This window comes from Camelus bactrianus, chromosome 4 (genome assembly GCF_048773025.1).
Source record: "Camelus bactrianus isolate YW-2024 breed Bactrian camel chromosome 4, ASM4877302v1, whole genome shotgun sequence".
Taxonomy (NCBI): Eukaryota; Metazoa; Chordata; class Mammalia; order Artiodactyla; family Camelidae; genus Camelus; species Camelus bactrianus.
Window position 1 is genome coordinate 74,985,469 of NC_133542.1, and position 23,484 is coordinate 75,008,952.

Genomic DNA, 23,484 nt, shown 5'->3' on the forward strand with positions numbered 1-23,484 from the left:
GCCGGAGGCGGGCAGGGGAGTCCCTGCTGGTGCCCAGCTTCTGCCCGCGGAGCCGCGAGGGTGCACGCCAGCTCCAGTGCCCGCACAGACCCTCAACTCCAGTTAAAACATGAGACTTTGCTGAGAAAATGCAGACGAGACAGCAGCAACTGCCCTTTCTCGAGAACGCACTCACTCACCAGCACACCCACGACCCCCTCTTCGGTGCTGAAATAGGACCAAGACAGAAGATTGGAAAAGGGGAGTTTATTAAAGAAAAGTCGCCTGTGTGTCTTCTACTTAAGTTAGTGCCTTTGACGTTAACACTTTGGATGGAAACATGCCTTCTTTCGTAACAAGCGGACTCTACAAGCAGCGCCTATGGGTCAATTCAAGTAGCCTTTCAAGAGCCCGAAAGGACACTTGGAGGGAGGTGACCCCTGGCGGGTGTGACGACCGCGCGTCTGTAAACACTGTCGGAGGCTGGAGCCGCGCCGAGCACGCGGCCACCAGGGGTTTCAGCAGGAAGATCAAAGCATGAGAACCGGCACCTGACAACCTGGGGGGGGGGGTCCCCTCTGGCCCGGCCGTCCTCAGCCCCACAGACCTGGGGTCCGCCCGCTCCTCCCGCGGCTTGGCTGGGAGGAAGAAGAGGGCCTGGTGGACCCTGGCCCACCCCCAGGCGGGCTGCGGGAGCGGCAGCGGGGCAGAACGGCCTACGTGCGGTTCAGGGTCTGGAAGATGCGCGAGATCTGCAGCATGACCGGCCCCGTCTCCGGGTCGTTCATCCACTGGGTGCTGTTGAGCGGGTTCTCCAGCATGTCTTCAAACGCTGTTGGGAGACAGCAGAGCCGCTGAGGGACCCCCCTCCACATGCAGACGAGCCGAGGCAGACTTCCCGCGCCAGCAGCTGCTCAGTGAGAGAGCACGCCTCCAACAGCCCGGGCCCACGCGGAGACCCCTCCTAAACCCCCACCCCCAGCAAGGTCTCATCTGCTTATCGAACTGGCTGAGAACAGAAGCCAGCGTCCTCCATTCTGGCAGGTGGGGGATGTGCCCGTGTATTCACTGGCACAGAGAGTCTGGAGAGCAATGTGGCAGCAGCACCAGGAACCTTAAAATAGTGACAGCCTGTGACTCAGTAATTCCACTGCCAATCCCACCCTGACCAAACGATCAGAGGCAGAAAAGGCTCACATAAAGATATCGTAGCAAATTTAACAATACCTAATTGGAAAAACCAAAATGTCTAACCTTAAGGAAATGACTTTAAAGAAACTAACACATTAAAATTAACTGAGCAGTTCTCTAGAGTGAAAACTGAATTTATAAACAGTTTTACAAAATTTCTCCCCCAAACAGAGGTGCCTTCTGGCCCAAGACACACACTGGCTACTTCGGTGGACAGCACAGTGACGTAGGGCGGGTGGCTGCGCTCATGTCTGGGCAGGACGGCTTTACACCAGACCGTCAGGCAGCCAATGGCAGGCAAACCACGGCAGTGAGAGTGGCCCCAAGCTTACAGGCTTCATGGGAAGCATTTATTCAAGGAGCCACGGGGGCCCTTGGCCCAAGGGCTCAGTGTTTAAGACCTGAGGACCCTCCCAGACCTCAAAACAATCACCAGGTCCTCCTGATCAAAATCCTCTGAAAACCAGTTAAAAGTACCAGAAAGGAACCCAGAAAGATGACTTGGCGTCTGGAAGAAGGAAACAGGAAGCAGATTTAGTGAGGCGGGGACAGGCTGCTCTGTTACCCAACCCTTCCTCCCAGCAAGCGGCAGAACAAATCCCAGGAGAAGAAAACTGTGTAAAGAGATGAAAAAAGTGGTAAACATGAAAAACCACACAGATGAAGATTTATCTGAGGAAGGGCTTTCTCTGCGCATCTTAACTTGTGCATTAAGAATTAAAAGGGGGGAAGGGTACAGCTCAGTGATAGAGTGCATGCCTAGCATGCACGAGGTCCTGGGTTCAACCCCCAGTCCCTCCATTAAATAAACAAACAAACAAACAAACAAATAAAAGAATTAAAAGTGCAGCACACGACAAGGGACGTTCTTAATGTATAAGAAGCTGTCAACAAGCTCGAGCATGAACACAGCGGCTGAAAGACCAGAGATGTGCACAGACAACCCGTGAAAGGACGTGACTGGCCAGACCGTGCTCCATGCAGGTGGTCACGGAGGGGCACAGCCAAGGCCGAGGGTCTCTGTCCAAGGGGTGGGGGGGGGCACCTCACCCAGATGGAGGCCCTGTCGGCTGCCAAGATATGGCCAAGAGCTTAAAATGCTCTTATTCTTTGACTTGTCATTTGAGTTCCAGCTACGTATCCTCAGGAAATAGCTGCACCCAAGAAGCCCGTCCACAAAGGGTTTCTTGAAGCAGTAGGTTCAAAAGCAACAAAATGAAAGACAATTTAAATGGCCAATAATAGGGGAACAGTATTTGTTAAATAATTTGTGACATAGCTATAGAATGAAATACCTGTACCCACTAAAAGCTACTGCTGGAAAGGGTACACGCACCAAGACGTGATGAGAAAGGCAGCGTGAACGCCGCACAGCAGTGCAGCTGCACCCGCTCTAGACCCCAGGGAACCACAGAAGGAAAACCAACAACGGGCGACGGGGTGACTTCGACTTCTTCGTGCTTTTCTGCGTCTTCCAGATTTTCTATAATGAACACATTACTTCATCTAAAAAGATGCAGTTCATTAAAAACCTGATCAGAAATTTCTCGAGAGAAGTGAGCAGGTGCAGAGGCGCCTGCAGCCCGGCAACTGCACACAGGCAGGCCATTCCCTCCAGGTGGGGACCTGGCGACCGCAGGAGGCCTGGGACTTTGGGCTTGAGGAGGCAGGACCCTAGGCCAGTGCGAGTCCTGTGGTGCTGTCCAGATCACCAACTTAGAGCCTGCAGACCGAGTGCACTCACTCCGTGTGGCTTGTTTCAGAAATGTGAGAAATGTCCGAGACAGCAGATGTAAAACCACGTAGTAACAATAGGTAGGGAAAAGCCTTCAGTAAAACTGACCACCCTTCCGTGAATAAATACCTGTAGCCTCTAAACTGGAGGAAAAGGGGAACTGCCTTAATCTGACCAATTATATCTTCAAAAATTAAAAAAAAAAAAAAGCCCACAGCAAGCCACAAACTCAACGGCCAAGCGCTGAAGGAAACGTGTCAGAAAAGGCTACTCTCCCGAGGTCTGAGGGGCAGGAGGGCGAGGAGACACCTTCGGTGTGGAAGGGACAGCTGAGTGCCCGGCGCAAACGATGAAAATCAGCTCACGTAAGACACATCATCAAAGCACAGCACTTGGGTGGAGAGAGGAAACTTCCCTACTTCACCCCGCACACTTCCAGTAGGCAGGGACTTAAGTAAGAAAAGCGAAACTTCAAAACCACTAGAAACAGATAAAGGTGAATGTCCTCCTGACCTTGGGATCAGAGGGCCTTCTTTAAGATTCGCATCACAAATGAAACAGATACATTCAAAATTCAGACGTCTGCTCATCAAAGTGATAAAGAAACCAGAAACTGATAAACGGTATCCACAATATAAACATCTGACACGGATCAGCGCTCGGCACACAGGCAGAAGCTGATGAACGACGAGGCAGTCCTGCAGGGAAAGGGGCTCAGCCCTAGAAGGCAGGGAAATGGCCAAGAGCGGAAACACTGGTGCCTGCCTGGGACGCTGCTCCTGGGGGCCGGCGACTGAGCTGCCACAGACGGGGGCGCCCTGGCTGGAAAACGGGCTCCGCACACACACGCGGGGCCCCCGCAAGCCCAGCCCAAAGCACACGGCCCGGAGAGACCCTCCTGCATGCCGGGCAGCACCGGTGTGCAGAGCAGAACCACAGGCAAGTAAACCATGATGTGCCACCGGGCAGCAGAACAGAGAAGTCAGCTGTGGTATCGTGTTCGGTGAAGTCCTTCCCGGCACTTAAGAAAAGAAGGCAGAAGTCAGTCACAGAAGGAGCCTGCCTAGAACACAGAGGTAGCACCTGAGCCGCAGCCGTGCGAGGACAGACATACGGCGACACTGCCGAGGAACCCAGGAAGGACAAAGGCTCGCGAGGTCACTGCAGCAGGGGAGGGGTGCCCGGGGGGCTCGAGGGGGCCTGGGCTGCGCCAGGTTTTCTAAAAGCCTACTTTTTTAAGCTGAATGGTGGTACGTGGTTATATATTTTGTCATTACTCTTTAAAGTTACAAGAATTACATACACTCTTGTCCCTATATTATATTTCACAGTCCAACCAAGTGCCAAAGAATCCTTTACAAACAGTGAGAGCTACAGTCAACCAACAGGTCCTCACGCATGGCCCTGACCTGCTGGGCACTGTCTACACTCCCCCTAGACTGGATGATCCACTTGAACTGGATTTTCAAAGCTTGAGTGGAGTCACCGAACAGGAAGCTGTCACATCACGAGGAGTACCTGATTTTCGGGCCTCAAAGTGAGTCAGGCTGGAGCCGCATGGGACCCTGCCGCGCTCTCAGGGAGATACTGGGCGTGGCGACTGCAGTATCGCCCTGTGACATCTGTGCCGTGGGTGGGCCCACCCCTGAGCAAGCACAGAGAAGGCACACACCTAGTAACGTTTTCGGGTTGGTCAGGCCCAGCTGCACAACTGGGTTATCCAGGATGGCCTGGAAGAGAGGGCTCTCGGGGTCGATGCCCTTGTCCAGCTCCTCGGGAGAGGGCTTCCGGTCTCCCAGCAGCCACTCGCACTGCGAACACAAGAGCGACAGCCGTTAATGCTTCTGGCCCCCGTCAGCTTCAGGCACGGCAGCAGGGACTCCTGGCCGGCTCCCAGAGCTGCTCTGACCGTGAGGGACCTTGACATTGAGACGAGCCTGGCCCAGACTCAGGTACCATGCACGTCCGGACAGGCCAGCAGAGGGAGAGAAACACCACCTGGTTTCCTTAGCAGATCCTGGTGCCGCAGCTCAGCGTAACGGCTGCAGCTTCTCCAGTCACTGAACGGGGTCCCTGCATGACCCATCCGAGTGCCGGAAGAATTAAGAAACGCACCCAACACCTGAGCGCTGCTGTGTGCTGGACCCCTGGGTGCGACCAAGGGCCTCTGGGAGCTCATCAGTGAGCCCAGAGTTTGGCGTGTAAGCACAGACACACTGGCTCTGGCTCCCGCGGCCACAGGAGGACTCATCACCCCAGACGGACGCTGCTGTCAGCCCCCAGCCCCGGCCGGCAGCTCTGCACCAGCAGCCGTGCGTCCACTGGGCGGGAATCGAGCTCAGAGTTAGTGTAACGGGGCCAGGGAACACGTTACACACTCCCCACCAAACAGGGGCCAAGCCCAGGTTCTCTCAGCCTTGGACCCACCGACCCTGCTGTTCCCCTCCAGAAGCAGAGTGCCCGACCCGACCGCGCTGGGAGGTGACTGAGCACATGGACCCGGGCGGCGCGCGGGAGCCCATACTCACGGCCGCGTTCTGCTGGTTGTTGTTCACTCTCAGGGCGTCCATCACCTCCTGTTCATCGAATCCCATTTCCATCAGGGAGATGACGGCCTAGGGGAGACGAGAGGAGGGCCCGCGGGCGCTTCAGTGCTGCACTCCCCCAGGCCCCGGCCGCAGCCCTGTCCCACGAACGGCATCTGAGCAGAGGGTGTTTTAAATCATGCCATGGGGTTCCCTGCTCCAGACTCTGTTTTGCTATAGCTTTACAAAAACATTTGTTGGTTTTCTGAACAACCTCGGGACGGAGCCAGGGGGTGGGGAGCCGGAGGGTGGAGGGCACGCCCATGGCCCGACCACGGAAGTGGCCAGACTGACTCAAGGTCCTTCCAAGTTCGCCCAACGACCGTCTGGGGAGAACTGTCTCCACAACCATGCACCGCTCATTCCAGAGGGTCTTGTCACCCAGAAGGACTGTGTTACGGAAAAGTCACATGAGCAAGTCCCATTTAAGTGGAGACAAAAAAATCACAGTAATTTTTGGAAAAAAGGAGTGATTTCCCTCATATTTTATCTTTTAAAAAATGAAACTAAAATTAATTCTATACATATTTAAAAAAACTTAAGCTACAAGTATAAACGTATGGCAGTCTCTGGAGGGGCTGATGACCCTGTGTTCAGTGTTTTGGGGGGGTGCACATTTTCAGGACAAAAACCGTAAGACGATATATCCTTCACTTTGCTCTTGACTTTTACCATACAGTCTCTGAAAAGGTCAACTCTGCACAAAAAAGTAAAGCTTTCATTCCCAAAGTTTCAAGGGGTGCTCTTAATTCTCTGAAGGTTAAACAGTGCTCCTGTGACCTTGATGTCGCCTCCCTGACTTTCCGCCTGGAGCTGGCTGGCCTCAGGCTGCCCGCCCCTCGGAGTCAGCATGCGTGGACGCGCACAGCCTGGCACCCTGATTTCCCGGGCACACCCCTTCTGTGGACGTGTGCTCTCACGCTGTGGTCAGTCCGGACTGTTTCCAAGAGACCCGACAGAAGCAGCAGCAGCCGGGGGTGCTCATCAGGAGAGACGCTTAAGTGGAACCCGACAGAGCAGTGTGTTCAGAGCCCAGCGTTTTCTGCCTGCACTCCATCTTGTCTGCTTTCCTGGGCCGCTTTCAGCCCTAGGGCCCCCGGGCGAACGCTGGGAGAAGGCCCCACCATGTAGCAGTATTTGATATCAACGTCATATAAATCACCAGGAACGTGCTCCTAACTCCAAGGAGAGGAGGATCTTTTTCATTAACTTAAAAAGAAACCCATCCTCTCTCCTCATTTCTGTCTCGGCCCAGGAAATGATGTCCCAGGACTTCCGGGGGTGGTGATACCAGAGCCCCCGCCCTGCCCCCCCGACTTCCAGGAAGGGCCTCCCGGTGGCGGCGCTGGGGGGCCCTGCTCCGCAGGCTCTGCACACTGCATGCCCACGTCCCGTCCACAGCGGAGTCTCAAGGCCAAGACCTGCTCTCCAATCCGGCCTTCCCAGGATCTACACTAATGTCTCGATCCTTATTGGACCACCCTCCTGTCTCCTGGCCCCTCGAGCCCTTTTACGACGCCCGCTGCAGGAGAAGTCGCCCACAGAGCGTCCCCAGCACACAGTGACGCTGAGGGGAGGAGCGGCAGCAGAGCCGCACCCTGGGGCAAATGTGCACGTTTAACACCGTTAGGAAGGGCACCAGGCGGGGAAGGTCTTTGAGACGGCAACCAAGATCATGAGCTACCTGGCAGCAGGCCTGATGGGGACCATGGTGGACCCCCACAGGGGAAAGCATGGGGCCTGGCAGCAGGGCACAAAGTACCCACCAGAGAGCAGCTGCCTTTCCCAACAGGGCAGCTCCAGACCCTGGCTTGGCTCCCAAGAGTCCGAGACAGTGAGATACCCTTCCTTCTGGACCTAGTAATTTGGGACTAAAACACAACACGTACTTTGAAGGCATGGCTGAACTCACAAAAGGAAAATCTCAAAGTAACAGAAACAAAGGAACACACCAGTGTCACAGAGGGTGTGTGTGCCCCAGGAAGGGCACAGGTCTTACCAGGGTGGGGCTGGGGGCCAACGTCACACGCAGGACATGGACCTTGGGCCCATGTGAGATGCAGAGTTATAGCTTAAAACCAGGACCCTGAATGGGGTCTGCATCCCCAAGGAGAGGGGCAGGGGAAGACTCCACCCCAGAGAGTGGGTTGTACTCTGCACACAGCCCAGGAGCCCTGCCTGGGTGATTAACATGAAAACCCACCCCTGGCCGGAGGTCCTGCTCAACCCGCAAAAGCAGGCTCTAAACCACCCACGGTGGGCATCCCACGGCCTGGCCACGGAAGATTTCCACAGAAACACAGCCCACAGGTGGGCCCACGAGGAAGCATCACACCAAGAAAACTGAGCTACAAGTGGAATCAGGACACAAAGACTCAGAGCCCTGACCCCTGGAGTCGGCAGACCTATGATCTGAAAGAAATCAGAACATGCTCAAAAGTATGCAAAATATCCAAGAAGGTGAAATCAAATTAAAACCCTAAAAAAGTACAGAACGGTGAAAAAGAATACGGAGATGCCAAGGCATCAGAAGCAAGCCCACAGTGACAAGAGGCCATGAAACTGCACGCGGCTGTCCACTCGCCAAGCACAGCCAGAGGCGGCCGGGCCTCAGCTTCCTGAATCCCACAGACGCCGTGGCTACCAGAGGGCCAGCAGCCTGGCCAGCCTCCCCGGATCACAGGGTGACCCACTCGGTGCCTGACCCTCTGGTCTCGGGGCAGACTCTGCCCGACCCCACGGCTCGCGGACACTTGTAACTCAGACAAGATGACTTTTTCGGATGTCAGATGTGTCAACTAGTGGTTCAGAGGAAAATAAAGCCGCCTGGAGGCAAGTGAGGAGAACTTAGAACCGAACCCAGGAACCCAAGTGGCCCCAGGCCCGTCTGCAAAGCCTCCCCCAGCCTCACTCAGCACAGGGCCGGGAGGCCGGGCTCCCGTTCCTGTGCACAGCACGGCCGCAAGGGAGAGATAGTCATGCCACCTGCTGGATCCAGGTCTGTCAACACATACCCGAGCGTCAGGGCGAAACTCCCTTTTCCTCCGGATCTTCTTAAAGATTTCTGTCAGCTCGTCTCTGGCTTCCTCATCCTCCGTGCTAGTCCCAGCAGCAGCTGAGGCCTCGGCGCCCGCCTCTCCCTGTTCGGCTGGGCCTGGAAGAGGTGTGTCAATGGTGGGGTCTTCTGCATGCTCGATTAACCACTCCATGGCCTGAGGCACCGACATGCTGAAAGGGAAGGGAGACTCTGCAGCACCCTGAGCCAGGAAGCCAGGCCTTCTGTCTCCCCGAGAAAAGCCTCTCTGAGCTGCTGACCCTGATAACAAGACTCTGATGCAGCACGTTGGAAGCCCCAGCCCCGCCCTAAACTGCCCCAGGCCCTGGCCAAACGCAGAAACCCACCCGCAAAGCAAAGGGAGCCAAACAAGAGTTTGGGTCCAAAGACAAAAGAACACAGCCTGCTGACCATCCTTTGGTTACACGTTTATTTCAGACCTGAACATAAACACAAGAAACCACAGGTGATGACTGAGGACACCACTGCATGTATTCTTGGGGTTGTCCACGTCCCTGCTATAAACCGGCTTTGATCTGAGTTCCCAGTAAGAACTCACAGAACGATCATCACGTTCAATGTCTTAAAACACTTGGAGATGCACAAGCAGGTTACTCCCAGGACATGCACTGCAGGTCCTGTTTTAAAACTTACATATACTAGAAACAATTCAATCAAAGCCTCTGGGATGGAAGGTGTCACCCACGGGTGATCCCAAGAGACCGAGCCCCGACGCGCCCAGGGAGGGAGGTGGCCCGGACGTACTGGTTCAGCCGCAGGGCCTTGGCAGCTCTGCTCTCGGGAAAGCCCATCTCCGTGAGCTGCCGCAGAGCCGCCTCGTCCACGCGCTCGTCCTCGTCCTCGTCCAGCATGGCTGCGGGCAGGAGACGCGGCTGTCAGGCCTCGGGCTGTGCCCAGTGCTTCCTCACCCCCTGGAGGGCCGGGGCCTCGTCTGAGCACCAGGCATCCATGGCAGTTCTCTTAAACCCCAAAAAGTCTGAGCAGTGACCATCAGCTCCCACTCGTGTAAACCCAGGACAGTGTGGACGGCTGACCCAGCCCCATCCACCGACTCTCCCATTTCCAGGCTGGGGGCCATGGCAAGTGCCCATGGGGAAGGGCTGAGTCCAGGCACAGGACCTCACATCTACCTGGGGCTTGCTCCTACCATTGGCCTTCTTAAATAACTCAACCGCGTCCGGGTTCAGCGCCAGCAGCTTCTGAGCCACCTCGATGAGAGACACCAGGATCTTTCGGAGCTCTGTCTGGAACTGCAGTGAGAAGGAAAGAGCAGCTCGCGTCTCCATGCCCACTAATCCACTGGGACCTGAACCGACACTCCCTGTCCTTGAACCCCACATCTGTGAGTCAAAGCACGTCAAGATACCCAAGGATAAGAGGGGGAGACCGGAGGAGAAACAAGGCATCTCAGGGCCGAGAAGGAGAGAGGCTCTCGTTGGCACAGCCAGGCCGGCAACACGAGAACCAAACATCCGGTGGTGTCACTCGGCCCTTTAGCCCCTGAGGAAGGTGTCTGGCCCGCTGGGGGCTAGGTGAGCTGAGAGCCCTCTGTGGCCTCGCTGAAGAGAACGGGGCTCCTACGGGACCCACAGACATGGGTCTCTCATTTTCGACTGGTCAGAAGAACGATCTGCAGCCAATTCAACTTCTCAACTAGGGGGTCTGTGTCACCAGAAGCCCCCCCACCCCAACGAGCCTCAGCCAAAATGCCAGAGACACCACGTGGGGCAGACACACACACGGGCATGCCAGGGCCCCCATGCCCTGGTCCACACAGAACTCTCCGGAAGAGACCCTGGAGAGGTGTGCTCGGGAATGAAGTGGCTTGTGGTTGAGCCCTCAGACTAAACACCAACGCGTGGGGGCGGCCACCCCAACTCTTGGACGGCACAGGCACCGGGCTCTGGCCGCCCCCTCCCACGGGGGCCCTGGGAACATGCTGATTTTTCAACTGAGGACTTTCCAAGCCAAAATAACCAAGAGTCCAGATTTCTATATAAACATTTTTGCCAAACTCAGGACAAAACTAACATTTTTCCAACAGTATCTATCCTTTCAGTCCTGCCCTTAGATATTTTTTAAACTTTTTATTTTGAATTAATTTTAGGTTTACAAAAAAGCTCCAAAGTAGTATCTGCTTCCCCCGGCTTCCCAAATGCTTTCAAGAACTTCCCGTGGCCCCACGCAGTGGCCAGCAGCCCCCGTGAGCACTCACATCTCGCATGTTGGTCTGGACCACAGCCCGGTCCATGTTGTAGGAGGGCAGGTTGGCAGTGGCGCGAAATATAGCATCTCTGTCCGGGGCTTTCTGCTCTTGTTTTTTCTAAGACAGAAAAGTAATTAGAAATTCAGAAGTCGGGGAAGGGTACCGCTCAGTGGTAGAGGGTGTGCTCAGCAGCACGAGGTCCTGGGTTCTATCCCTAGTACCTCCATCAAAGTAAGTAAATAAACCAAATCACCTTCCCCCCAAAATTAAATATTACAAAAAAGAAAGTCAGAAGTGAATATAAGAGCAACAAAAGGCAAGGTTCTGTGCACTGAATACACAGCTCTAACCAGGGAGAGAACCAGTTTCCCTGGGAGCTAGAGCTGTGCACTCCTTGACGAGAGGGGAGGCTTCTGGAGGGTTCTGTGCAAGGCCTCAGGGACAGAACACCACACACAAGGCTGGCGGGCGGCCCTGGAGTGCGGCAGCGCAGGACGTGGGATAAGACAGACTCTGTCTCTCGTGGCCACAGAACGACCATCACATGGCGCCTGGCTGGCTGGGAACACGCACTTACCTTTTGCTCCTTCTGGAACCCCTGGCTGGACAGTAAAAGAGCAAAGGAGAAACACACCAGAACAAAAGGTGAGAAAAGAAATAAAATCGGGAGAGATGGCACCAAACGCTCCACAGTCAGCAAACAGCTGGTGGAGTTGGCAGAGCTACGAACGCGGAGGCCAAGGGCATGGGGAGAGGCAAGGCCAGGCTAGTCCCGGAGCCCGAAGGCAGTGCACCAGGTGTGGGGTGAGCTCCAGGAGCTCCTCCCCCAGCCTGCTCGGCCTGCGACTACCCAGGCCGCGAGTGGCCTGGGGAAGCCAGGGAGCCCAGGGGAGAAAGGCACCACCCTAACCCCAACGACAAGACGCAGCCCCGGGGCAGGAGGGCACGGTGGCTCGGCCCCTGCCCCACTGTGAAGCCCACTGCCAGCACCAGCTGCCAGGCACACAGAGCAGCCTGGTGGCTGCCAGGGCCTCTGACAGGGACGGCCAGCCAAGGAGCGCAAGGGATGGGAGGAGAGCCTCCGATGGGAAAGACAGAGACCGAGATAAAAGCTGGGAAAGCAAAAAAGCATGAAGGGAAGAGACAACACAGGGAAGAGAAGACCTTGAAAAGCAGAAAGCACTGTTGTACGACACTCAGAGAAACAGGAACACAACAGGACGCTACAAAAGATAACGTGAGAACAAGAATCTAATTGGAAAACTTAAGAATACCACAGCCAGATGAAAGCGGCTACAGGGCGGCTGGAAGACAAAGCCAAGGATGTGCCTCAGAAAGCAGGTCCCGCGTCCAGCCAGCAGGAGGTCCAGAAAGAGAAAAGCGAGCAAGGGGACGAAATGGCCCAGAACAACCCGGAAAAACTTCCACAACGGCAGCACGTGAGTCTGCAGTCAACGTGCCAAGTGCAGTGCAGGGGGAAGAGCGCCCGATGCAAAGCAAACCTTCACATTTCAGTACTCTAACGAGCATCAGGAGACCCTACAAATTCCAGACAGAGTCAGGGAAGAGGAAAAGAACCGCACACAGCAAAACGGGCATCAGAGCTGATGAGCTCCCACCCGCCACCTGGACACCCTGGAGACCGGAGCCAAAGCCATCATCACGCTCGCAGCTGGCGCCCACTCAACAGCCATGGAACGCTGGAACGCAGGGCCTCCAGACCTCCTCCTCCTCTGGGATGCTAGAGGGAGTCTGGCCCTCGGGACCAAGGAACAAGGCGAGAGCAAGACACCGGACTCTGCAGGAGGCACACGCAAGTCGAAGACCGCCCCCAGACCCGCTCCTGGCTGTCACACCTGCAAGCCCTGGGTCTGCGAGCAGGTGGGTCTCACTCTGGTCAGGTCACATCACCTGGCACGGCAACTTGAGGAACGTGACCCTCGGTGGGCCTGGGCTAGTCAGGTGAGCCCTTACAAAGGACAGGGCTATTTCTGGGAATCAAGATTCAAAGCAACAGGGATTGGACACATGAGGTCTCCTGGGCTGGCTCTGAAGATGCAATGGCCTCCAGAAGATGAGGGTGGCCTCGGCTCACAGTGAGCAGGAAAACGCGACTTCAGCCCTTCTAACTGCGGGAGTGGCATTGTGCCAGCTGAGAGAGCGTCAAGCAGAGCCTCCCTGGAGCCTCCAGAGAGGAAGGCGGGCCTGACCTCAACTCCCGAGCCCACCCAGCGCGGACCTGGAGGCCTGACCATGGACGCTGTCAGGAAACGCCGACGTGGGAGAGCCAGAGGGAGGTGGGCAAGCCCAGCTGCACAACAGGCAATGATGCAGATGGACGCAGCCTGGAGGAGCAGGAGGGGTGTCTCCAGGGAAGGGGGAGCTGGTAGATGGCCTCACACTTGGAGCCCCATTCTCAGAAGGGTTTATCAGTTTTGGTGAACAATCTGAAAAAATCAGCAATAAGCCACACAGAAAAATAAATGATGCAACAATTACTGACTCCAAGAAAAACAAAATCGTATTAAAAAAAGGATAACTAACCTTCGCACACTTTGTTCACAGCAGAAAGCAACACTCACATAACAACAACAACAGAGGTTCTGAGTCTTCAACCAACATTATGATCTAACAATCGTAGGGGGCGAGGGTCCACGCCCAGATCACCAAGAAGCCAGTAGTCTAAAGCTGATAGTCCAAGACATTACAAGACTGCACAGTGTGGGAAGTCAGGAAGAGAACTACTGGAGAAACAGGTGGGAGAAGCCTGCGTGGCGGCCTTCTAGGTGCAGGACTCAGCGGGGACAGGAAGCTACTGACTTTTATTAAAAGATGTGTCTCATTCTCTGACTTTTTAAATACATGTGCTGCTTTGACTTTAAAAATTAGTAATAATTCAGGGGGAGGGTAGAGCTAAATGTTAGAGTGCTTGTTTAGCATGCACGAGGTCCTGGGTTCAATCCCCACTATACCTCCATTAAAATAAACAGATCAATCAATCAATCAACCTAAATACCCCCCCCCAAAATTAATAATAATTCACAAAACTAGGCATTAGCATTTTACAATGTTTCATTTTGCAAATATGCCCAGAGAAAAGGTGAAGACCACAGCACCCTGCAAGCTACCGAGAGCATTCACAGAGTCACCAAGGCTCACCTAGTCACCAACGATCAAAACTGTAACCAGAGAACTGGGTCCGCCCTAGCACTTCTGGGAAGCAGGCCTGAGTCAGGGATGGCTGGAGGTGGAGCGAGTGGCCTGCCCACGTGCCTGCCTGCACCGTGGCAGGTGCAGCTGCAGATAAGAAGGGCCCCCTCCTGTGCCGCCTGCCCCAGAGGAGACCCTAAAATAGCTCGCTCTGCTATCAGGCCCAGGCCCAGGCCCAGGCCCAACGCGTGTGGCCTGCTTTCTCTGGGGTGAATGGCCTCCCAGCATTTCAAAGCGCAAGTAAGAAACTCCGCATCCTGAGCTCAGCAAAGACCGTGGCGTTGCCGTGCTGTGCTGCAGAGCGCGCCACTCTGCAGGCCACCCTGGCCTCTCCAGGAAGTGACTCCCTGGAGTGGGTCAGTGCTCCTGGGGAGGGCCTCAGTGCTCCTTTGCCACCCCCGCTGCGTTCGTATTCCTTGTCTCGTGGGTGATCTTGAATGACTTTCTGACCTTTTTCTATTGGGACCCACTTGAGGAGAGGAAGGACAGGACTTGAGAGGTAAACCCAACCTCAAGAATGGGCTGCACTCTTCTCTGTGGCCCCGAAGGTGGAGCCGGTTTTCCTGGGAGCCGGCATCAGTGAGCAGGCTGGCCACGACACAGGGCCCACACCTCCTGTGACTCTGGGACCAGCAGGGTCCGCAGACACTAGCACACAGACATTTCTTGTCCACAGTCTTCACTGAAGGGAGCTTCCACTAACAAAGCCCTCCAACTCCCAACTCTGAAACTCACCTTTTCCTCTGCTGAGACATCAGCCATCTTAGGGGGCGGAGCTGGAGCACGCCTCTTTATCAACAGCAAGACATCTGGGGAGAAGCCCACCACACTGGTTATCATTCTGTACTCATACCGCAGGGTAACGGTGCCTGATGACCCAAGGACGCAGAAACAGGGGTCCCCGGCGCCCCCTCCCCGGAGCAACCCCACAAGCCCCCATCCCCTGGCTCCCACGTCTGTACACCCCACTCACCCACAGGCTCAGGCCGGGCAGGAGCCTGGCTGTGGGTCACCAGAGCTGACCGGTGTTCTCATTTTAAGGGCTCTGTCTGGAAAGTCTGGGAGGTTGGAGTGTTTGGACTTAACTCTCAGAGCTAAACACCTGGGGTGCAGTCAGGCCACAGTCCACAGTGTGGTGGCCACAGTCCACAGTGTGGTCAGCTCCCAGCTAGTTCTGGCCTGTCAACCAGACTTGAGGCAGGTCTGCACACAACACGCCAGTAATTCCAGAACAGATTACTTAAGGGAGTCCCAGAATTAAAATTATGCTTTGAATGACATCCAGAAAACCAAAGTTTTCTTCCCAAGCACCTCCACACACAAAGCTCTCAGGGACTAGACAGACACGTGTACATTAAGAACACCTTCCTAGAAGTTTGAGACGAATGCCACAACTGTATGTTCTAGCTCCAAAGTAAAGCCTGCAGCAGCTCTGGAGACCACGGACAAAATTAATGATGAAGCTCACAGTGGGTTTCTCAGACGCATGCCGCTTGTTCAAATTCAGGTCTGCTTTTCCCACAAACACTCTGTTCTCTGATGAGTCTCCCAGTTCAGCTCCAACTCGGGGCAGCAACCTCCATGCAGAGAGCGCCTGTGCCCACGGGTCCCCTGCCCCAGGTGGCGCCCTGCTCACTGCTGTCCCTGGGGCAGCCTTACCTTCGTCCTGGATGTTCTCTTCCAAGATTGTTTTGGTATCACTCAGCACTCTCTCTGAAGCAGCATGGATTAATTTGTGATGGGTGACACTTTTGGGGTCTTCTAAGCTCCCATGAGCACACTGGGGGGGGGGGGAATCATAGAATATATTTCAAAATAGCAGATAAATCACAATACTAATAACATAGGACCTGTCATCCCAAGTCATGCCAGGAATTTACTGGGTTTTTTTACTAGGTAAGGAATTAAAGCATAGATGAAATCAAAGAACTCCTGTCACTGGTGGAAGCCAGACCAAATGCCACAACACCTGGTCCCCAAGGGCAGTGATCTGTACACCAACCTGCTAAGCACCTCTATAAACACACTCACAGCTCTGACATAAGATACTCTGTTGGTAAACTAGTCTAGGAAGTGATTTAAAAATGAAAATAGCAAGTCCATCGTTCCTCGAAAATCTAAAGATCTTAGTGTGATCTGTGCACTTGTTTTCCTTCTTCCACAGATAAATGGAAGGGAACCAAGAGACAGCAAAGAAAGAAGGCTGGTCCAGAGAGCAAGAACTAGGGGCCTGACCATTTAAATACCCACAAAACCCCAAGGAAACACGACCGGCCCCAGCTCAGCCCCTAGCTCAGCCAGCGCGAGCCACAGAGACCCTAAAACAAGTAACAGATGTAGCTGGCGAGGCCCCTCCTGGGAGTTGGAAGGGGGTCAGTTGGTACATGGCTGTCTCCCTGATCAGGGACCCAGAAACCCCAGAACCCACCAGGGGCGAGTACTGAAGTCCAGGCTGGAAGGCCGTGCCATAACCCTGGGGGCCTGCCTGCCCCAGAGCCCTGGTGCCACGGTCCTCCTGGCCTCCCTCAGGTTAAGCAGGGCCATCTGGTCACCTCCCTCTGCCACCCAGAGGCTCAAAGAAGCCCACCACACACACATGCTCACTAAAAGAGAGGAAAAGCTAAAGGTGTATTTCACCTCTTGACACTGGCAATTTACAAGCAACCAGAATTCTCGCTATTCTGACACTGAAATCAGGAATAAAGGATCATAAAAGGCTTCAAGGGCTGTCCCACATGCACACAGAACTGGGAAGCCTGGAGTTGGAGGAATGGGGGGACAAAGGTGGAATCCAGCCAACAGTAAGATATACTTTGACCATTTATGACAGAGAACGCCCCCTTCCCTTGAATCCCACAATGGCTCTGCTCCCAGAAATACTGGGTGTGCTTCTTCTAATTCTAAAATTTGCAGGGTAGCTGATTTGCCAAGTTCAGAATCTAGTCTATGAATCACAATTTTCCAAAACAATCCTCATACTGGTTCCTGAAAAACTGTACTCTGCCATGTGTCAATAGGAACAAAACATAAGTGTGAGTCACCCACAGTGTAGCAGTTATTTCGTTCTGCGTCTTTGTTCTCAGCAGGAACACTGGGACCAAGCTGCGATAAGGCAGCAAAGAAGCCCCAACAAAGCCCTTCGCCAGGGCAGGGGCTCTGACACACACCGACCTGCCTCCTCCCCAGAAGGGCAGAGGCTGGGTTCCCTCACGCACATCTTCACTTGAAGGCACATCTTCATGTGATCTAAAACATGTTAACCGCCACACTAGCAAGTTATGTCCTGCCAACTTCACGCAAGTGTACCACACACAGAAACACACCATCACATCACAGGTGTGATTTTCTTAAAAGCATTAACCCCCGGTACACAGGAGGCTTTACTTTGCCCCTTTCTGCAAGCCCGGCCTAGAGACCATCATGGTGATCCCAAGCTATATAAAACCAAGAAGGGAAAGGCCACAATAGCAACCCCTTTCTGAAAGAGTTAGGACAATAAACCCTCACTAATAAAGCAATTTTATTGATTAAAAGTTTATGTATAATAAAAATACATAAAAAAATAATCAACTCCCAGGAATACTGTGAGGGGAAGAAACCAGTGCCCCCATCAGCTACTCTGGGAAAGAGGAAGGAAAAAAGAATTCCCTACGTGTGCATACGGAAAACTGGGAAGGAGGAGCAGAAGGGCAGGCACACACTCGGCCTCACTGCCGGCAGCAACATGACGTTCAGGGATTGGTTTCCAGGAGACGTTCCAGTACATAACTTGAGAATTCCTTCTCCTGACTAACTCATCCTGCCTGGCTCACAAGGCAGCGGGCTCACAGAACAGGGTGGGCATGGAGGGAGTATGTTCTGAAGCCTCAGCTCTGAGTCCCATAATTTATGGCGGCTCTTTGGGTGTGATACTCCCCTGCTGATTGGACCCCCACACTTGGAGAGACTGCAGAGTGGAATAAAATCTCACTTCAAAGTGGGGTAATGTCAGAAAAAGATCCCAAATGACACATCTCAATACTGACTGGAAAAATAAATACCAGGATTGTAACAATTACCATCATATCAAACTTAGCTGCCTAATTAACGCCAAGTGATCCTGAAATTCACTAGCAAGCCTCATTTCACTGCAGGATTGTGGCCACCCTGCATCCAGCAAGCCTACTGGTGCCATTTTTCCAATGGCGTTATTTTTAAATTAAGGTATGTGCATTGTGTTTTGTTTTGCTTTGTTTTAGATATAACGCTACTACACACGTAACAGACTATACTGTAAACATAACTTTTACATGCACTGGGAAACCAACACGTTCGTGTAACTCCGTACCGTGATATTCATTTGTTTCAGTGTCTGGAACTGAACCCGCAGTGTCTCAGAGGTGTGTCTGTATTCCATTAATCCACACGTTTGTTTGGGGCCCACCAAGAGCCTGGCCCTGGCTGTGTAAATACAAATCCAGCTTGTGAGGACCTCCCATCCTGAGTGGGTGAGACACAGCATCTCAGGGAGGTTTATTAAAAGTGCACACGACTAGACAAGCACCATGCCTAACTCTAATAGCCCAGATGCTCATGGAGCCCCCAGCCTTCCAGCTTAGTGCCGCCCTGATGGTTTTCTAGATGATGACATCATTCAGCCATGTCAGAAGTAAAAGAAGGAAGTGGCCAAAACATACCTGCCTGAACATGAGAGCCCGGATCCCCCTCCTGTTTGATGTGAGACCAAGATGGTTATTCACATCTAGCATGTTCCAGAAGGGGGCTCTGGCAACCAGAATACTCTTTGCCCTGCCCCTGACAACTCCACAGAACCATACTCACAAAAGTGACCCAAAAGCATCTTTGTGGGTAGTCAGTATAACAGTAAGAAGTTTGTTCTTGGAGACCACACTGATAGATACATAATTTATCACATGGAGTGCACACTAAGAGGCTGTGGCCTTCTTTGTCCTAAGTTCTGACATGGAGACACGGCATCATGCCAAGGACAGAGTTTCCTTAGGCAGTCAGACAGGCAAATAGATGTCTTAGCGCGACTCATGGAGACAAGAAGTTTACAGAAATAAACCCATCAAGAACTAGTTCCAAAAGTTAGTTACCTAAGGACATAACTGTGCAAGGAGTATTTCAGGTGAACAAACTTTAAAAAGTGGTCCTCTCAGCGCAAAGCTCCTTCTCCTGGACCTACCCATGTAATCAATTTAAAGGCCGCAGGGACGGCTCCCGCAGCCGCACTATTTTAAGTTATTCGAGGCACAAATAGCCAGAGCCAGGCCCCAGCCCACACGCCAGCCAGCAGGAAACAGCTCCAAGCAGCCGGCTCTGCAGGCCAGGGGAAGGCGCCTCTCCACTGCGGGTCTCTACTTCCTCGGACACTAATTCCCAGCTCCTGGGGGAGCTGCTGACAAATGAGGAACCTTATTCCAGCGACAAGCACGAATGCTGGAAACGCGTGAGGCACCGCTCTGGCGACGACTTCGCCTCTCAGAGCTTGCGTTCCCGACCAGCCCCCGCCTCCCGGGTTGCTGTCGAAGTTAAACCAGAGGGTGGAGGGTAAAGTACCCAGCCCGGTGCCCGGCTCGCGGAGGCGCGTCTAGTGGGTGTCCAGGGCCTGGAAGAGGGGCGGCTGCGAAAAGGGGCGGAGGGAGTGGGGAAGGCCTGGAACCACGGCCAGACTTACGTGCTTGAGGCAGCGCTCCTTGAGCTTCTCCACCAAGGTGTCCTCGGTCGCCTCCTCCAGCCACTCGGAGCCGTCGGACACGCAGATGTGCAGCCGCAGCACCTTGCCCGCGAAGATCTTCTCCTCCTGCACGAACATCGCGCCGCCGCCGCCGCCAACGCCGGGGCCTGCGCCCGTCGCCCGGGCCCTGAAGGTCACCGGGGCGGGCGGGCCGGGGGCGGGGCCAGGCCGCCCGCGCGCTCCCTCGCTGGCCGCCGCCGCCCCGCCCCGGCTCCCGTCGGCCGGCCGCCCGCCACTCGCCGCGGCCGGAGATGTAGCCTCGCTCCGCCGCCGAGCCGCCGGGGGCGCGCTGTCGCCGCCGCGCAGGAAGTACGTCACAGGGCGTGCCCGGAGCACGCCGGGAAATGTGGTTCTCCGGCAGCCGCTTCGCCGCCGTCGCCGCGCCGGATGTGCGTCACGGGAGCGCGCGGAGCGTGCCGGGAGGTGTAGTTCTCGGGCTGCTTCCCTCGACCCGCACCTGGCTGCGCTTTTCGGGCGCGGCGTTAGCCACGCGGGAGCAGTGAGTCCGTTTTGAGACGGGCTTTCAGTGTAAAATATACACTAGAACTTCGAGAGTTGGTAGGGAAAAGACATGAAAAATACCTCAATAATGTTTATATATTGACTTCATATTGAAATAATAGTTTGGATGTGTTGGGTTAAATAAAATACATAGAAATTAATTTCACCGGTTTCCTTTCACTTTTTAAAGATGTGGCTACCAGAAGATTTTAGATTGTATGTGTGGCTGCTGTTGTGTTTCTTTTGGGCTGCACTGCCCTAGAGCAGAGTCTCTGAGTGGTCCCCGTTCAAGCAGCAGCAGCAACAGCACCTGGAAGCTTGTTAGAAATGCATACTTGGTCCACGAACGATAAATGCTGGAGAGACTGTGGAAAAGGGAGAAAAGGGAATCCTCCGACACTGCTAATGGGAATGTAGTTTGGTGCAGCCATTATTGAAAACAGTATGGAGGTTCCTCAAAAAACTAAAAATAGACTTACACATATGATCCAGCAGTCCTTCTCCTGGGCATATATCCAGAGGGAACTCTAATTCGGAAAGATACATGCACCCCAATGTTCATAGCTGCAGTTTTACAATAGCCAAGACAAGGAAACAACCTAAATGTCCCTCAACAGATGTCTAGAGAAAAAAGTTGTATATTGATACAATGGAATACTACTTAGCCATAAAAAGAATAAAATAATGCCATTTGCAGCAAGATGGATGGACCTGGAGTTTGTCATTCTAAGTGAAGTAAACCAGAAAGAGAAAGAATAATACCATATGCTGTCATTCATAAGTGGAATCTAAGAAAAAAAAATAAGTCATTAATGAACTCATCTACAAAACAGAAACAGACGCACAGAGATAGTAAACAATCTTATGGTTATTGAGGGAAAGGGGGTGGGAAGAGATAAATTTGGGAGTTCAAGATTTGGAAATATTAACTACTATATATAAAAATAGATTAAAACCAGATTTTTTTCTGTTTAGCACAGGGCATTATATTTAATATCTTGTAATAACCTTTAGTGAAAAAGAATATGAAAATGAATATATGTATATATATGCATGACTGGGACATTATGCTGTAGTGCCAGGAACTGACACGTTGTAATTGACTATACTTCAATAAAAACAGAAAGAAAGAAATGCGGGTTCTCCCACTGCACCCCATCCTCCCCTATCAGGGACTCCAGGGTGGGGCCCAGGACTCTGCAGTTCCTTCACTCAGGCTGCAGACCTGCAGAGGTGCACTCACATGGACTTGTGAGCTCCCACAGCTGCCCCGTGGAACTCAGTGCACTCGTTTTCAGGGAGGCAACAAGTGTGAAGGCTGCAGCTGGGACAAACCTAGACCAGGTGACTGACCTGCACTCACTCATCTCATTCATCCAAGAACCTTTACTGGGCAGAGATGAATGCAACACAATTCCCTGTCCTTGGATGCTGGTGGTCTAAATGCAGAGGTGGTCCCAGCATCTCTTGCCATTTTATCCACACCTCATTCTCCCCTACGATTATTCCAACCATTCCAAATTCCTTTTGTCCAGTCTAGCATTTCCTGCTTGCCTCCATGAGCCAGACCGTCTGCTGGTCACTGAAAATATAGTAATGATTAAGATTGGAGACTTGGATACAGTCCTGGGAAATAGAAAGTCGGGAAGATGCTGAGTGCTGGCAGAGGAGTGACGCGGGGCTGAACTGAGGCAGTGAAGACAGTGGCACCAGCAGGTGAGCTGAACCTTTGATGGAGGGTGGCTGTAAATAAGAACAGAATTGAGAATGACAGGGAAGCTTCCAGCTTAGGTGACACCACCATCGTCGCCATGGTGATGCCACTACCCAACGGAGGAGGAGGGGGAGTGGGAAGTGTGTCAAGCTCAGCTCTGTGAAAACTGACCTGGCTGTGTAGGGGGACCTCCAAGTGGACATGGCCGGGGGGCAGCTGAATGCACAGGGCTGAAGTCCAGGAGAGAGGGTGGGGTCAAAGACTGAGCAGCTGTCAACACGTGGGTGGTGGCTGAGACAATGATGCTGCCCCCCCCCCGCCCCCACTTTACATAGAGGAGCCCTTGGAGAAAACAGAGGGAAAAGGGTACCTACCATAAAGTTCTAAGAGTGGGGCCCCATGGAATCCACAAGGGGATCTCAAAGAGAAAATGAAGGCCTGTGAGGGAACTGCAGATGTCACTCATGGTCTCAGAGAGACTGTCTTACGGGCTGGATGTAGCTCTGCCTACTGAGGCTCTGGGGGCTCCTTGGCAGAGAGGTGTCCCAGCTCTTGACAGTGTCACTGGCCCCTTTTGTCCCAATGTTGTCCCTGGTGTGTGGGACCAGGGCCCTCTTCCTTTCACTATGTCGCTAATAAAGTGTCTGGATCTAAAAGCCTTGTGTGCCTGGTGTCCTCCAACCACTGAGTCTCCCCACGGACTTCCCGATTCCAGGCCTCACTGCCTGTGCAAACTCAGCCCGTTCCCCAGAACTCAGGACCTCCTCCTTCAGGAAGACTGCCCTGGTTGCACCTCCTCTGGGTCACTCAGCACACTGTGAATTGCCTGCCCCTCTCCTGGCTGACCCCATCGCCAGGGCTGAGCCCTGCAGGCTGGACGCCCTTATTTCCAAGGAACCTGGATGGAAGTATGTGGTCTCCTTTTGGTGGCAGCTCCTCCTCAGAGCAGAGGCAGTCGGTGATAATTGTCTCCCCACTCCGCCCACCCTGGGAATGCAGGAGGCTACAGAGGGCCTGGGACGGGGCTCCCTCTCGGCCTGCACTCCCCATCTGTCCACTGGGAGCAGTGTCGAGGCGCTGTCCGAGGATTCCTGGGGCGTCCTCGGTGGGTTCCTCCCTTTCTGAGCCCTGTTTCCTCTTCTCCAGGAGGATTAGGTTTCCATGTGGTCTCGAGAGCGCCCCCTTCAAGGGACGACCAGTTGCCCACCTTTGGGGAGCGGTCAGCAGATGCTGGGCTGTCATCCACTCCAAGTCAGCCTAAGCTGCAGAGAGCAGCCTTGTGAGGTCACGCTTCTCCCGGTGCTGACCCAGTGGGGTGTAAAAAGCCAGACATTTTCTGTGAAGGGGAGGACCCACTCCCAGCTGGCCAAACCTTGCTGCCTCACCTTCCCCCAAAACAGCTGCTGGTCCCAAAGCCCATCTTCCACCCAAACTTGGCCTTGTTTCCCAAGAACCTGCACTGGCACACCCACCTGGCTGTCCAGCATGTGTTTTTTAGTACCTGCTACGTGCTGGGTGCTGCTTTATGGGCTGGAGGTGCAGCAAGG

General features: G+C 53.7%; 1 protein-coding gene across 3 annotated transcripts; it reads right to left on the reverse strand.

Annotated features, from left to right (window-relative positions):
• Nucleotides 1-231: 231 nt before the first annotated feature.
• UBAC1 (UBA domain containing 1) lies at nt 232-19,942 on the reverse strand. 3 transcript variants are annotated; one of them, XM_074362504.1, is made up of 11 exons: nt 19,663-19,793; nt 18,310-18,422; nt 15,642-15,762; nt 14,718-14,791; nt 10,782-10,889; nt 9,714-9,816; nt 9,311-9,419; nt 8,505-8,718; nt 5,434-5,520; nt 4,578-4,716; nt 232-811 (listed from the first exon to the last, which is right to left on the reverse strand). In XM_074362504.1, exons 2-11 carry the CDS (start codon nt 18,376-18,378, stop codon nt 696-698), a joined length of 1,140 nt encoding a protein of 379 aa, XP_074218605.1. In that variant the 5' UTR covers nt 18,379-18,422; nt 19,663-19,793; the 3' UTR covers nt 232-695. The 3 variants fall into 3 exon arrangements, with proteins under 3 accessions (XP_074218605.1, XP_074218604.1, XP_074218606.1); XM_074362503.1 differs by lacking the exon at nt 18,310-18,422 and having other exon boundaries at nt 19,663-19,939; XM_074362505.1 differs by lacking the exons at nt 14,718-14,791; nt 15,642-15,762; nt 18,310-18,422 and having other exon boundaries at nt 19,663-19,942.
• Nucleotides 19,943-23,484: the final 3,542 nt, after the last annotated feature.

Coding starts and splice junctions, on each gene's coding strand:
- UBAC1 (XM_074362503.1), bottom strand. CDS start 19,800: ATGTTCGTGCAGGAGGAGAAGATCTTCGCGGGCAAGGTGCTGCGGCTG. Junction 9,420..9,713: donor GTTATTTAAGAAGGCCAATG/GTAGGAGCAAGC, acceptor TCCTGCCCGCAG/CCATGCTGGACGAGGACGAG. Junction 812..4,577: donor CAACCCGAAAACGTTACTAG/GTGTGTGCCTTC, acceptor GTCTCCCAACAG/CGTTTGAAGACATGCTGGAG.